The sequence below is a fragment of the Thrips palmi genome, unplaced genomic scaffold, assembly GCF_012932325.1.
Source record: "Thrips palmi isolate BJ-2018 unplaced genomic scaffold, TpBJ-2018v1 HiC_scaffold_8, whole genome shotgun sequence".
Lineage (NCBI taxonomy): Eukaryota > Metazoa > Arthropoda > Insecta > Thysanoptera > Thripidae > Thrips > Thrips palmi.
The window spans coordinates 12,002,537-12,017,013 of NW_023144635.1; the positions used below are offsets into that span (position 1 = coordinate 12,002,537).

Genomic DNA, 14,477 nt, shown 5'->3' on the forward strand with positions numbered 1-14,477 from the left:
CTTTAGGAGCCCTTTTGTTGTTTTTTTCAAACGGAAATATTTCTTTGGCCGCCCATTGATCTTAACGCCTTGAATTTCACTCGAATTTATTGTTGTCGGCATGATTGACACCATGTCGCTGGCTGTCACTGGCCATCCCTTTTCTAGTCCGTTGCTTTTGCTTCGCCCTTCTCTCTCACCCCCAATCGATTTTTCTTCACCCTCGCCCCTGCGGCAGAGGGCGCTGGGGTTGCATTTAAAAAGTATGGCAGAGCGGAGCGTGTAGAATAATTTTCCACCCTAGTAAATATGTGAGCATGTTTGTCCTGTAAAGCCTCCTGATAATGTTTAAGCCCCAGGGGTGAAGTTGTTGCTAGTTATTCCCTTAGTGACAAGTCACACTCCTCCTTGCAATCATGTAGGTTAACCTTTGCATCCATGGTGTCTTTTGATTGCTACTTTATCCCAAAATAATCCCAGGCTGAGCTGCTCGAAGACATATTTTAAGATATCATAGGTTGTCAGCTATTATTTTCGGCGGCCAGGGGGATGTATGTCCTCACACCGAAGTTTGACTTGTTGAAAGGATTTCCCTCAATCGGCAGTGCTTTAAAATGTGTCAATCAGACCTCATTAGATGCCTTTTCATGTGATGACCCATTCATGTTTCTTGAACAGCAGTAAAAAGATTTTTCTTTTCACCACAGTTTTTGGATGCTGCCTCAAATATAAACATATTATAAAGGATATAAAATAATGTCAAAATGTCTGAAGACCAAAACAGCTCTGATTCAGGTAGAATATTTTACAATTTATCCAATTATTTCGATATGTATTTAATCACGTTTTAACATTCCCCTTATGCATTCGCCCACATAATTTAGCTCTGCCGAGCTTACTGCAAGCTCTGAACCAGTGTCGTACATCTGTTCCCGCCACTGATGAAGCGTTAAATTTTCTTACTGGAGTTTTGAAATCAAGAGAGCTAAATGCTTTGGTCAACGTACATGGCCAGATCTCAAACAGAGTCAAAGATGAGTGCTTCCATCCTATCCTTTCAAATGGACTTCAAATTGCAGTGGAAGTTTTGGATTTATTGACAACCAGAAAGAATTTGTCTCCAGACTTTGAAGAAATTTGCTCACTTCTTAAGAATCCTCATCTTCAGGTTGTTACATAGCTATGTGTATTTTGCCAACTACTTTCATTTTAAAGTACTTCTTAAACTTCTTTTCAAATATTTCAGAGATTATTGGATGTTCATGATGCTGTGGCTCAAAAAGACTACAACCCCCGTTTATCAGAGCTTCCGCAAGATGTTGACAAGGATGAAGAAACAATAAAAATTGCACAGCTAGTGAAAAGTGATGAACCACTGGTAAGCTTTAAATGCTAAGATGTTGCAATGCAATGCATGTACAATTTTTTTTTAAGCTTACCTTCTATCTTACACAAGATGAGGGTGTTATAATACTGGAAGTTACATGTGGCACAATGTACGAAAATGATGTCATTATAATTTTTGTCTTACTGAAATCAGAAATAGTCAAGATACATTACAGAAATATTGATTGTATGCTTACTAGCAATTTGAAATTTTCCTCCATTTCAATCTTCTGCATTTAATGTAAAATCCTGCAGGAAAACTTAATTTTTCACCTGTTTCCTTTGTACTTGTGTCACAATAGCTTGCCAAAATTTGGAAGGTTGGATTCCACTTTTCATTAAGTGATACTTGTTTGTCAGAGTCCTCCTCCACACCCAACCCACCACTTTTTCATTGTTTTTTTTTTTTCTTTTCCCTTTTGGTGTGTCTAGTATTCATTGAATTTGTGGTTATGAATTTTAGTGATTACTGTTTGTTTGGTGCATCTGATTGTATATTGTCTCTTTTAACGTTGCTATCAAAGGGGTCTGCTCAAAGTGCTGAGCCGATTGTGGTAAGTGGTCTGGCACAGAAGTCTCTTCCAGTTCTTTATATGGTGCTATATACTTTATACTATGTCCTACCTCTGTAGCTTTGCATGTTTTGATACTTTTTGTGAAGTCATACTCAATTTTTGTAACTAATTATAGTATTTTTCTGTAAAATTTAGATTTAAAAAAAAAATTGTCTAGATAGAATGGGTTTTTTGTTGTTGTCTCTCTCTATCAATGCATGTAAAAATGCATTCCTAAAAACCTTTAGGATTTCCTTTTATTCTATTTGCCTCTCCACAGTCCCTATGTTATTTTATTTTTCCTGGTCAGGTGCCCTCCCTTTGTATTATAGTGGCATTTATTTCATCTAGTTGAAGTAGGCTTGATGTAGTGGAGGTCCGTTTTTGTTCAAGGTATGACTTGAGCATGTGTCTTGCATTTTAGTTCCTAGCATATCATGAGGATCATGCAAGCTGATGCCAGCTACATGTAACGGTGCCAGTGTACTCGTCGGTGAGGTAATTTGTGATCAAAGACTGAAATTTATCACCCATCACATCTTATTCCTTTTGTGCAGAGCTTTTGCATAATTTGCTTTAAAGGCAGACATTTATTGCAGCCGTTTGTTTTAATCTAATTACAGCATTGTCATTCTGTCATTCCTTTGAAAATGATTGCTTGTCTGTACTTTTGTATTGCTCGTTATTCACTTGGGGTGGAGCAGTTTTCAAAGTATTTATACAGCAGCAGTAGGCATATACCCAGAGTTGAGCTTGACAGGTGTACAGTTGCACATATTGTCTATGTAATTAAGAACGAGCTTGCAAGTGTTGATGAGCTGTCCTCTCCAAGTAGCTGCTCTGTACGAAACGAAATCCTTCTCACCTTAAGAAACAATTTGTTTAGCAATGCAATGAAAAGAAAATATTGGAATGCAATGACAGCTAAGACCTTTTTATCCCCCTCAATTTTCAAGATGCAGCAACCCCCTTGATTTTGTTGCATACTACTATGGACATTGAGCTCTGAAAGTAAGATGGCAATTTATATGAGCTAGGAGACATACATCTACTCTCCCTTGCACAAAATGTCAAATTCTTCAGTAAAGCTTTTTGCTGTTTATTGGGCCTCTGCAGCGAACAAAATGTAAATGCATGGTTTAAAGATTTGGACCATATCATGTCATGTCATGTGTTTCAAAGAGAAAAATAGTGCTTTTTAAATGTTTCAATGGCCTTTAAACCATAGTTTTGCATGTCACCTTACAGCACAAACAATTTAAGACAAATTTGCCATCTGACAAGTAAGAACATACAAACTGTCAAGATCTGCCCAGTAGCCAATGGGTTCTTTCCATATAAGGAGTTAATCAAACCAAAAAATAAGTTTTCTAACTCTGTTAACAAGAATTTCCCTGCCACTACTTTACATATGTCTGGTAATTTCTTTTCCAGGGTGCTACCATAGCAACTGATGAACAAACTGGAAAGTACGTTGTTGCCCGGGTTTTCCACGGTGGAGCTGCATACCGTTCTGGGTTAATTCATGTTGGAGATGAAGTATGGGAAGTAAATGGCATCAATGTCGAATGGAAACCACCTAGTGATGTTTTGAAAATTCTTGTAAGTTTGAACTTTTTATCACATAAGTGCATACAATAACAATACAGTATGTAGTTGTGACTGGGGAATTCCCTTCTTAACTCACAGCAATTTCTGTTTCTAGCAAAACTCGGAAGGCACCATTAAATTCAAGTTAATTCCAGCTGATGGAAAGCATGCAGTTTGTGAAAGCAAAGTAAGAGTAAGAGCTCATTTTGATTATGTTGCTTCTCTGGACCCATTTATTCCATGCAGGGAAGCGGGCTTAGATTTTGTGAAAGGTGATATCCTGCACATTGTAAATCAAGACGATGGAGAATGGTAATAATCTTACTTAGCTTCAGTTCAATTAAATGTGAGTTGAAATGCAACTTGTGTCTGACTGCTTTTGATTTTTAAGGTGGCAAGCCCGAAGAGATGGTGACAGAACAACTCGTGCTGGCTTGATACCTAGTAGAGCACATCAGGAAAGAATGATTTTGCGTGAGAGATCTCAAATAGGAAAACGCACCGATCAAGGTACACACAGTTTTTCTGTTTTTTTCTGGACCTTTACTTTCTTTTTACTGCAATGGCATACCTTACCATTTGCCTCAAGACATCAGTGGCTAAAAATTGTTTAGAGACACTTTATTGATAGGACTTTCACAGTGTATTTCCCTTCCATTCTTGCATGTTATATGTTCAATTTCTTAAATTTTTTTGCTTACCCTATCATTACTTATCCATCTTTTCCTTAGCTTGCCTTGTGTAATTTTTGTTAATTTCCATATTGATGTGCTTTATTATTACCCAATGTTTATTTATACTTCTCTCAAAGTTAATTTCTTAATTTTTGCACCTAGCACCTAGCAGCTCCAATGTTTTCAGGTTTTGCTAAGCTTCAATTTTTTTTTGCTGGCTAGGCCCTGAATCTCCCACAGGGCTATGTCTTGTTTCAGCATTTTCTCCTTCCCTTGCTTCCTTGACCGGCTGCAAATCCTCTCTCCAAGCATCACCCAATTGTGCATCCCGGACCAAAACTAAGAAGATTATGTATGACTCTACAGAGAATGATGACTTTGATCGTGAAGAAATACCAACTTATGAAGAAGTTGCAAAATTATTCCCCAGGCCAGGGGTTTATCGACCAATTATTTTAATTGGGCCTCCAGGGGTGGGGCGCAATGAACTTCGCAGAAGGTTGATTGCCACTGACCCTGAAAAGTTTCGCACGCCTACACCATGTAAGGATTCTTTGGTGTGTTTCTAACAACTTGCAACTTGTTTCATTGTAGTTGTGTAATGAATCTTTCTCATTTTCCTTTATTCAGTCACATCCCGACCAATACGGCCTGGTGAAGTAAACGGCAAAGAGTATTTCTTCGTTACAAGAGAAAAAATGGAGGAGGAACATGAAGCAGGAAATTTCATTGAGTTTGGAGAATATAAAGGAAATTTATATGGCACATCAGTAGAAAGTGTGAAAATGCTTGTTGATGCAGGACATGTGTGTGTCATGAATCCTCATTATCAAGTGAGTGATTGTGAAATTGTTTTGTTTTTTTTAACAATGAATTGTGACTTTACCTGCCCTTACTTGTTTCAGGCACTTAAAATGTTACGCTCTCCTCAGCTGAAACCATTCATCATCTATATTAAACCTCCAGCATTTGATGTGATCAAAGAAACAAGAGCTGTAGCGTATGCAAGGTCTACTTTTGATGAGAACAACTCAAGAGGATTCACTGTCAGTACAATTTTCATTTTGATTGTGATTCTTTGGTTATTTTTAATGTATTTCATTAAACTAAATTTGATATATTTTCAGGATGATGAATTCAAAGAAATATTACGCAGTGCCGAACGAGTTGAATTTTTATATGGTCATCTTTTTGATGAAGTCATTGTAAATGCAGATTTGTCAGCTGCTTTTGAACAGCTAGTTCGATCTGTTAGCCGGGTTGAAAACGAGCCTCTTTGGGTCCCAGCATCTTGGGTTCAGTGATGCTCTCATTATTTTATGAAAGCTGTTTGGTTTTGTTGGTAATTGATTTTTATACTTTCTGAGTATTTGATGATTCATATTTTTGGCGACTAACAGAAATTCTTCTGCAGGATTTGGAATGCGAAGAGGAAGATCTGACTAATGCAACATGTATCACCTTATTCTTCCATACCTCTTGCATCTGCTCAGTAACTTTGTTGGGTGATACTTGTTAGTCAAGTGGTTTTGCTAATTTATCTAGTCAAGTGTTGTTGTAATATTTTTTTAAAATTTGTTTCATGTCACTAACATTTTGACTACTGTCATTGTCATGCTAGCATAGTGTTTGTATTTTTACGTTTTGATAGAGAGCAAGAACAATTTTTGATATTTCTTAAGATATTTCTATCTCCTTGTATGAGGCTTTCTTTTTATTGGCTGTAATTGATTTGATTTTCTTTGTTGCTTGTTTAACTGCAGTCCTTTTGAATCTTCTTCTGGTGGAGATTTGTACTGTTGTTGTGTGCCAATTTCAGGAACTTAAATTTGCTTCATAAGAAGAAGAATAATCATTTGTAAATCAAATTTAATCATTAATTTTGAATCTGATTTTCTGTACTCAAGACCTAATGTGTTGATAGCTTGGCACTACAAAGATACTTTGCCATGAACTGTGATGTACTGTACTATGTTGAGTTTAATGAATTGAAATTTTTCTACAGAAAAGAATTGCACTTCTAAGTCACCAGTTCTAGATTTATTTTTCTTGATCAGCAATTTTTAGAATGAACCATGAGACGAGGACAGTCTCATGGTTAAACTCACTTAGCAATGAACTATTTTAGAGTGCAACACTCAGTGATACTGACTTTGCTGCTTTGTATTAGCTACCTTATCATTAGAGTACCTTTAACAAACAATGCTTTCTTGTGGCAGAATTACACATGCTACATGAATTTAAAGCTTTAGTGAGGTGCTGCATTTTGTTTGTGTTCTTATGCAGCAGAAGTTGAGATTTACAAACCTATTTGGTTCGACAATTTGCTCTAACATCTGTCTTTTTATGTCTTTCCTTTTTTGTTGATTTGGAAGACCATTAATTTATTTCTGTTCTGTCTGCCTTTTTTGCATTAGTTGACTCATGCACCTACTGTTGACTTCAGTATCCCTTCTTACGACTAAGATTGGGCTTGCATATTTTACATTTTTGGTCAAATTATGAACAGTTAGTAATTTCCAAAACTTCCACTGGTTTTCATATCCCTTTAAAAAGACTTCCTTTCATTATTAAGTTATCAAAGCAGGGTCGGGAGACACCTATACCCATGAGTTTTGATCCTAAGATTATTCTTTTCTGTGATTTTTGTCACGTTAAGTGTGTTTTTTTATGATAGGCTTTAGAGGAAGGCCCCTCCTTGGAAGATTAGTTTTGAGTTTTCTCAAACCAGTTTTGCTTCTTACAAATCTCAGTGTGTGAGATGTATCAATTTTATATATCAATCATTGTTTTTGCAAGTCTGATTCTAAAGCTGTAAAATGCCATAGTTGTCATTGTTGTTATTATGTGTGTAAGTTAAAGTTAGTGTGATAGTGTCCTCTTTACCATGAACAACACTTGTTTTTCTCCTGGCATTTGAAGTGATTGTTATCATTTTGAATTTAAAATTTTAATCTTATGGAATTGTATTATCTTTGAAAATGTTGATTACATTTCTCTTTTCATTTTGAATATACAGCACACAATGTTTGCCTGCACCAAGATTTATGCCGTTCATAGAATTATTTGTATTTTGTTAGACTTGTACCAATTGTGAAGCGTGTTTCGCTTACCTTGCCTGAAAATGGACTGCAATGGTCAACCAGTGCCTCTGTATGCCTTCTATTTGATTTTATCTAACTGCAAGTTTAGAAAGTCACTGTTTCTTTAAATTAAGGGCCTTAACATGTATCAACATTGTGGAAGTGGAAAAAAAAGTTTAAGTTGTGGCAGCAGCTTTTGCAAACTGAGAGGTGCCTCATAGCTTTATCATCCTTAACACCCATGAAGCAGTACGCAGTACCCTCTCCGTTTATTTCATTACATTCTATAGAATTGTACTTGGTAAATTCTAGTCATGTTATTTGTGGGAAAGTTGTACAGTTTGTACAATACAATTCAGATTGAATTCCTCTCACCTTAATTTTCCTTGTGTGTGAAATAGGCTGGACTGGCAGGACACATTGTTGGCCTGTTGTTATTTTAAAAAGCTGACATTCATTGTGCACTCTCTTGTACTGTACTTTCAGGGTTTTACCGGTTAACCACAATAAATGTTATCATTACATTGTCATGTTGTTAATTCTAGGTGTGTGTTTGATGGGGTGATTTTATTAATGACAAAAAGGAGTAAGAAATAGGGCACCTACTTTATTGAATGAAAAATAAAAATTAATTTGAGTATTCAGGGTGATCCTATGTGTACACGAAGGTATCACAATCAATCAATAGACAGCTTTATAACTTACTTCAGTGTGATACAAAGTCAAAGGCCTCAGACAGAACTTTTCACCTCCAGCTAGACTTATCATTATCTACACTTTTGCCAGTACGGCCCACAACCACTCAATGGCTAATTGCATAACCCACACACCCCTGACCTGGCATTAGACAACTGTGGGAGGGGAACGAAGAATAAAACCCGCCAGGCAAGAATCATTGGCCGAAGTTGCCACTGCCCTGTGTTTATGCACCAGCTCTTGCAATGTTGCTAAGAAATCCTCAGCAAATCAAAGCCATCCCTCTTCTCTTCTCTACACAAATATAAGTGCGTGCACAGAAATTAATGACACTTGTGCACACTCCCATCACAAAGGAACTCACCTGTCCAGCAGGTAAAAGAAGAGATGAAGTTAATTAAGTGGGGACAGACACTAATACAATAATGTAACATGTATCACAATAATTTGTACAGAAAGTTTCACAGCAATACAATATAAATACCATCTTGTGACCATGAAAAAGAAAACACACAAGGGAATATAACATGATTGAAATGTTCCGAAAGGACATACTCTTAAACTAATTAAGAACAACAAAAAAGAGTAGAGGAATGTGAGATTTGTGCCTAATCTGACTTGTCTGATTTAAAATGCAAGAGAAATTAATATTGCTAACTGATGAAAAATAAACACTGCATCCATGAACCAGAACTAAGAGATCTACCATCCAACCTCTAAACAAAGTAAGATGGGTTTAAGGTGGTTGGAACCATACCTGGACCCTATATGAAATGCAGTGCAAAATTTAAAACTTAAATATTATTAAAAATAACAAAAAAAAACAAAAAAAAACAGGAATTAACTAAAACATGATAGGCAGTGAACAGGGTACAGACACAGTGGTTTCTCCAACATACCCTGCCCATAAGTTAAAGCAATGTAAAATAAGCAAATAATAAAATACTTATGATGCAACCATCATCAATATAAATTAAAATTGATTAAGAAAAAGTTAAGAAGATAAACGAAATTTGTACGGAAGTTTAAAACACAGGTAATATGATCACAGAGAACTGAGCTGAATTACTGAAGAGAATGTGGTATACTTCATTTGGAGTTCGATTTTGAAAGTTGCTTGGAAGAACTGGGACTGCTTTTGTTGTCTAGCCCCAGGGCTTGCTTAAGCAGTCTAGCCACATTTTTTTTCTCGGATTGTTCATTATCTAGATCAACATCAACATAATTCACATTAGTTAAACAGTCTTTGGAAGTGAAAAAATGTGAACAATGACTGTGTGAACGAAATTACCTTCATTGCCAGAGACTTCCTGTTCTAACAGTAATTTTTCTTGAGACAAAACTAGAATACTTTCCTCTATTGTTCCTTCACTTACAAGACGGATTACTTTCACTGGTCTGCAATTTATGAGAAATAAGTTCATTTGATGTTAGCTTGATTGATAATACAGTTTTTGTGATTGACAGAGAGAAAATTGGATGTATTTACTTTGTCTGGCCAATGCGATGACAACGGTCTTCTGCTTGTTTGTCATTGTGTGGATTAGAATCTATATCATGGATTATTACAGTATCAGCAGTGGTCAGGTTAATTCCAAGACCACCTGCACGGGTTGACAACATGAATATAAGAATAGATGGATCTTGATTATACTCGTCAATAAGATCTTGTCTGTAATAAGGAATCATAAAGTAAACAAATAAAATACACGTTTCAAAAGAGAACTAAGTTAAAGACTAAATAGACAGGTTTAAGAATGCAAACCTTGTGGTGACGGGTGTATTTCCATCAAGGCGCAGGAATTTGTAACCTTTGTTTTTGAAATGTTCTTCAAGTACATCCAGCACAATTACAAACTGAGAGAAAATAAGAACACGATGCCCATCTCCTTTCAATTTTGGGAGCATTCTATCGATCTCAATCAATTTGCCTGATTCCCCCATTACACTCGGAGGAAGACGCAAACTATAACAGGACTGCAGCAAAAAAAAAAAAAAAATCAGAAAAAAAATTGAAAGAGTGCTTTTAGACACACAAGGGGTACACATAAGCTATAAACAATTACCTTGTATTCAAGACACAATTTGTGTAAATCAAAATCTGAGAGGAAATAAAGATCATCCAGAATATAATCAAATACAACATCCTTGTATCTAACATCAGCTTGAAGTCTCTTGGCCATGTCCTTCAAGATATCTTCCTGCAAATTTTGAAAAGACAGTTTAATATCGTGCTATCACAGAAAAATAGAAAAATTGAAATTAAAATTTTAAAGCACCGTAAAGTGATGTCGCAAAAGCAGTGGGTGATTTGCTTGGCGCCTCAGCTTCATATACATTGCCATTCCACTTTCAGATGGCTCACTTTGTTCATCATTCAATTCCTAGAAGAAAAACAAGCAAGCAACAATTTTTTTTTAAATCTAAAGGTAAAGAAATGTGACAACCATGGAAGTACTGTATTGTGTCTCACCTCATTTGCTTGCTTGGAAAAATCAGCAATGAGGTCTTTGTAAGTTCTCTCTTGATCTTTGGTCATAGGACACTTAAGTATTTCCTCTGTCTTCTTTGGCAAGTCTTTCAACACATCACGCTTCAGCCTTCGCAAAACGAATGGTTTCATGATATGCTTAGCTTGTGCTATTTGGGTGCGCTCAAAATTTGGCATTGCACTTTCACTGTCATCCTTGATTTGTTTCTGGAACAAAGCATTTTATTCCCTCTTACTCTTGAAATTCATTTCTGAGCCCTAAATCTTTAACTTCACTTGGCAAAGCTGTACAATTAAGAAATCAAGGGACCAGCCCCAACCTAAAACTCGAGATGAGGGGTCCACACAACGGTGCATTCGTAGCAGAGAAGTAAAATTTTAATTACTTATGTTGTACATATTTGAAAGAAATCTAATTTGCCTTCTTAGTAAATCGGAGCTAACAATAGTGAAAACCAGTAATTATTAAGGATGTAGTTTAGTCACAAGTGTGCCAGCAACTCTTGGTTGTGTTGCTAAACATCTGCAGTTTGTTTCTGCTAGTAAACAACACAAATAACCAGATGACAAAACGGCCAACAACTCAAATTTAAAATCACATACAGTAAATTTGTTTTAAGCTCTGTATCTAGAGAGCTTTTTCATCTTTGGCTCAGCCTTGAGCTCGGACTGTTCCTAGTTATTTACACATTATGAAAAGTTTAGTACTCACAGGTGCTTTAGTAAAAAGTGTCTTCAATGTCTCTTGTTTTCCCTTGAACATTTTGGGCATTACAAACACCAAAAGAGACATAAGTTCCAGCAAATTATTTTGAAGGGGAGTGCCTGTTATGAGTATCCTGTTTGGAGCCTAAAAAAGACAAAAAGAAAAACCAAAGCATCAGCACCAGCCAGGAGCAATCTGTGATGAAACAGACCACAATAATGGAAACAAATAATTTAAGACTCACATTGATTTTTATCAGGTTTTCAAACCTTTGAGTGTACATATTTTTGAGCATGTGAGCTTCATCAAAAATGGCGTAGTGCAATGGTATGACTCTAAACATTTTTCTCTCTTCTGAAACACTGGTAACCATAGCATACCTAAATTTAACGAAATGTAAATGTTAATAAGTGAATTATTCTTAAAAAACAGATGTGCCAATAAAGATAGATAGATTCTTACGTGGTTAAAACAACTTCGGTGTCACCAAACCCCTCCTTAGACCACTCAATTCTTTGATATTTCCTATCCTCTTGGTTTCCATGATAAACCACTACATTCAAAGATGGAGACCACCTCTTAAATTCGTTTTGCCAATTTTCTGTGGGAAAATAGAGAACATAACTGGCGACCTGCAACCATGACACCTATACAGACAATTATTGTAGTGTCATTAATTAGATCTTACCTAATGTAGAAGATGGGACAACGACAATGTGAGGCTTTCCTGGAATGTTCAATTTGTTCTCTTTCAAATACGAGAGAAAAGCTATGACTTGCACTGTTTTACCGAGACCCATTTCATCTGCTAAAATCCCATTGACTTGATGGGTATTCATCATGAGCAACCAATTTAAGCCCACTAATTGATAATCTGACAGTTTCAAACTGCAAACCAGAAATGAAGAATTAACAATATTCGAAATGAATTTGTTTGTATCATATCAATGCACAGGTTAACAGTTTTGCAAGCTAGAACTCACTTTTCAGACATGATGCTTGGTTTCTTGTGAAGGTTTGAGAGCCCGGTGGATATAGCTGTTTCCATCTGACTTGATAGCTTAGAACACTTTTTTATGAGTGAAGCAGCTACCTTTCTTGTTCGAAGCAATTCCTGAGCACTGTTCAAAATTCCAGCACCCAAACCACTTTTCTTCTCAAGCTTTTCAACAGTATCTTTCCAGCCTTCAAATGGACGGCACTCTATAATTAATTCAGCTTTCTTCTTAGAACAATTACTCATTTGATATAGTTCACCAACATCTGCTTCAGACAGAAAATTAAGAACTTGACGTTTGTCATCTGTCATTTCATCAGAAATCTCTTCATCTGAGTCAGCATCACTGGAAGTATGAATTTGAACATTAGGATTTAACTATCAGTAGATGTTATAGAATTTCATAACATACAGTGTGAGAGATATTAGGCGTTTCACCTGTCGTATAATTTAGTCTTCTTGAATCCTCGGCCATCATCATCCTCATCAGTTTCATTATCCTCTTCACAAGAATCCAGGTCTGCTTTCCTCTTTTTCTTACCTGAAACAAAATTAAGTGTTGTTAACCATGACATCCAACTATTTGTTGGTTGAGATTCTGAAATGAAGACAGGTTTACAAAACTTACTGGCTTTGCTGGAGCCATTGACTTTCTTGTTGGTAGTGGGCGTCTTTGCACTACCATTGGTATTGGTATTGGTATTGGCGGTGTCATCGGATAACCTTTTTGCAAGGTCTATCTTTGCCTGTTCAACATCCCATTTAGCTCTAGAAAGAGCATCTTGCAAAATCTATGGAATGTAACAAGTTCAAATTATGTCATGTAAAATAAAATAGTAATCAACCAAAAAAAAATAGAGAAATTAGAGTAGCAACTCACTAAGATATCTTGCCCAGGAAACGAACTAAGAAGTTGAATTAATGCATTCTCTACACTAGTCCGCCCTTCTTCATCAACTTCTATTGACTTACGCTTCTTAGATCCTCGCACTCCTGTAAATGATATATCAATGTCATAAAAATGATAGTAGAGTAAATTTACAACAAATACAACACATTAGAAAAGGAGCACTAACCATTGGGCTTTGGAGACTCATCTTCAGTATCTGAACTAAGAACCTTGGCTTTTCTCTTTCCTGGTTTCACTGGACTATCTGGAGGGCTTTCATCTCCTGTAGTCATGACATGTTAAGTTTGAGTTAAGAGTTTAATTTGGAGAGAGAAGAAAAAGACTGAACCACTGGATGTAAGCATACTCCAAGAAACATACCAAATTTGATACCATTTTGTTTAGTCGGACTGGAAACTGATAAAGTTGAGCCACTTGACAATTCTTTCTCCTTGTTTTTCTTTGAATGCTGTTCATTGTCAGAAGCGTCTAGGTCTACACATTCAGGATTTGATTTAGATTTTGCAGGAGGCAAATTTTGACTATCAAGAAGTGACTTTTTCAAAAATTTAAATCTTCTCAGACTTTCAAGAAGTGGATTTGCTGCTTCCGACGGGGATGATTCCTTGGTACTGCCAGACATGCTGATCTGCTGCTGTAAAAAAAAGAAGACTGACTTTATATGAAGTAGACAAATATTAGGAAAACGAAGAAAATTTATGCACATTGACTGAAGGTTTTTACAACTTCCACTATTTTGAGGCTATGTTTACACTGAATTAGCTTTGACAGGAAAATATCTACAAGCAAGTACGGCAAACAAAAGAACATTTTAAAGACAGCGGTCACATCATGTGGAGGAATTAATTTTTGTATTATAAACGTTTGACGGTGTACAACTCACTTAGAACCGACAACAAAGCCTCCGTTTAGAGAACGACTGTCTTGAACAGCACACCACTATCTCCTCTTATTATTCAATACATATGGATACTTAAGAACAGTCATTACTTTAAGGGATGATCGGTGCTTCAAAAAAAGCGACGACAACAGCGGATTTCTCTCGTTTTAAAGAAAATTTAACAAACAATCCGCCTGCAGTTTTGCAGAGCAAGCCGCGGTCCGCGGTTGAGGATGCAAATGCGAATCAGAAAGGAGAGATGCGTCCTTAAACACGTGGGGGAAGGGGAGGGAGAGACGAGGAGGGGGGAGCCCACGGCGGGAAAAATCTGTTTGGGACTTCCTGAAAAGTGCGACCAAATCGAGGTGAATGAAAAGTAAAGGCCACACGGAATCATCTTTGATGAATTTTAACGCATCTTCAAAACGATAAAGATGTTTTTACTTGCGATGAATAATAGTCTGGGCAATAGCTCTTCCTTCGGTGGTGACTTTCTCACCGCCGAGTTGCCGCTCCTGCCCGGCTGCGGGG

At 36.6% G+C, this 14,477-nt stretch overlaps 2 protein-coding genes across 13 annotated transcripts; one reads left to right on the top strand and one right to left on the bottom strand.

Moving 5' to 3' along the window:
• Position 1: 1 nt before the first annotated feature.
• LOC117653809 (MAGUK p55 subfamily member 7) lies at positions 2–7,790 on the top strand. 9 transcript variants are annotated; one of them, XM_034399731.1, is made up of 13 exons: positions 2–397; positions 687–774; positions 864–1,147; positions 1,226–1,357; positions 1,890–1,919; positions 3,354–3,521; positions 3,625–3,821; positions 3,901–4,019; positions 4,406–4,726; positions 4,814–5,016; positions 5,089–5,229; positions 5,311–5,521; positions 5,598–7,790. In XM_034399731.1, the coding sequence occupies exons 2-12, from the start codon at positions 744–746 to the stop codon at positions 5,485–5,487; spliced, it is 1,803 nt and encodes a 600-aa protein (XP_034255622.1). In that variant the 5' UTR covers positions 2–397; positions 687–743; the 3' UTR covers positions 5,488–5,521; positions 5,598–7,790. The 9 variants fall into 9 exon arrangements, with proteins under 9 accessions (XP_034255622.1, XP_034255623.1, XP_034255618.1 ...); XM_034399732.1 differs by having other exon boundaries at positions 4,424–4,726; positions 5,311–5,525; XM_034399727.1 differs by having other exon boundaries at positions 3–397; positions 5,311–5,525.
• Positions 7,791–7,853: 63 nt separating this feature from the next.
• Positions 7,854–14,454, bottom strand: LOC117653808 (SWI/SNF-related matrix-associated actin-dependent regulator of chromatin subfamily A containing DEAD/H box 1 homolog). Of its 4 annotated transcripts, none has more exons than XM_034399726.1 (18): positions 14,057–14,454; positions 13,427–13,697; positions 13,233–13,328; positions 13,037–13,149; positions 12,785–12,947; positions 12,595–12,697; positions 12,143–12,502; positions 11,848–12,047; positions 11,622–11,760; positions 11,404–11,539; positions 11,166–11,303; positions 10,436–10,660; positions 10,242–10,346; positions 10,029–10,163; positions 9,728–9,939; positions 9,452–9,634; positions 9,254–9,360; positions 7,854–9,167 (listed from the first exon to the last, which is right to left on the bottom strand). In XM_034399726.1, the coding sequence occupies exons 2-18, from the start codon at positions 13,686–13,688 to the stop codon at positions 9,052–9,054; spliced, it is 2,793 nt and encodes a 930-aa protein (XP_034255617.1). In that variant the 5' UTR covers positions 13,689–13,697; positions 14,057–14,454; the 3' UTR covers positions 7,854–9,051. The 4 variants fall into 4 exon arrangements, with proteins under 4 accessions (XP_034255617.1, XP_034255614.1, XP_034255616.1 ...); XM_034399723.1 differs by having other exon boundaries at positions 13,427–13,700; XM_034399725.1 differs by having other exon boundaries at positions 13,950–14,454.
• Positions 14,455–14,477: the final 23 nt, after the last annotated feature.

Coding starts and splice junctions, on each gene's coding strand:
- LOC117653809 (XM_034399731.1), top strand. CDS start 744: ATGTCTGAAGACCAAAACAGCTCTGATTCAG. Junction 1,920..3,353: donor AAAGTGCTGAGCCGATTGTG/GTAAGTGGTCTG, acceptor TTTCTTTTCCAG/GGTGCTACCATAGCAACTGA. Junction 4,727..4,813: donor GTTTCGCACGCCTACACCAT/GTAAGGATTCTT, acceptor TCCTTTATTCAG/TCACATCCCGACCAATACGG.
- LOC117653808 (XM_034399726.1), bottom strand. CDS start 13,688: ATGTCTGGCAGTACCAAGGAATCATCCCCGTCGGAAGCAGCAAATCCA. Junction 12,048..12,142: donor CCAAGCATCATGTCTGAAAA/GTGAGTTCTAGC, acceptor TCTGGTTTGCAG/TTTGAAACTGTCAGATTATC. Junction 11,540..11,621: donor ACCGAAGTTGTTTTAACCAC/GTAAGAATCTAT, acceptor CGTTAAATTTAG/GTATGCTATGGTTACCAGTG.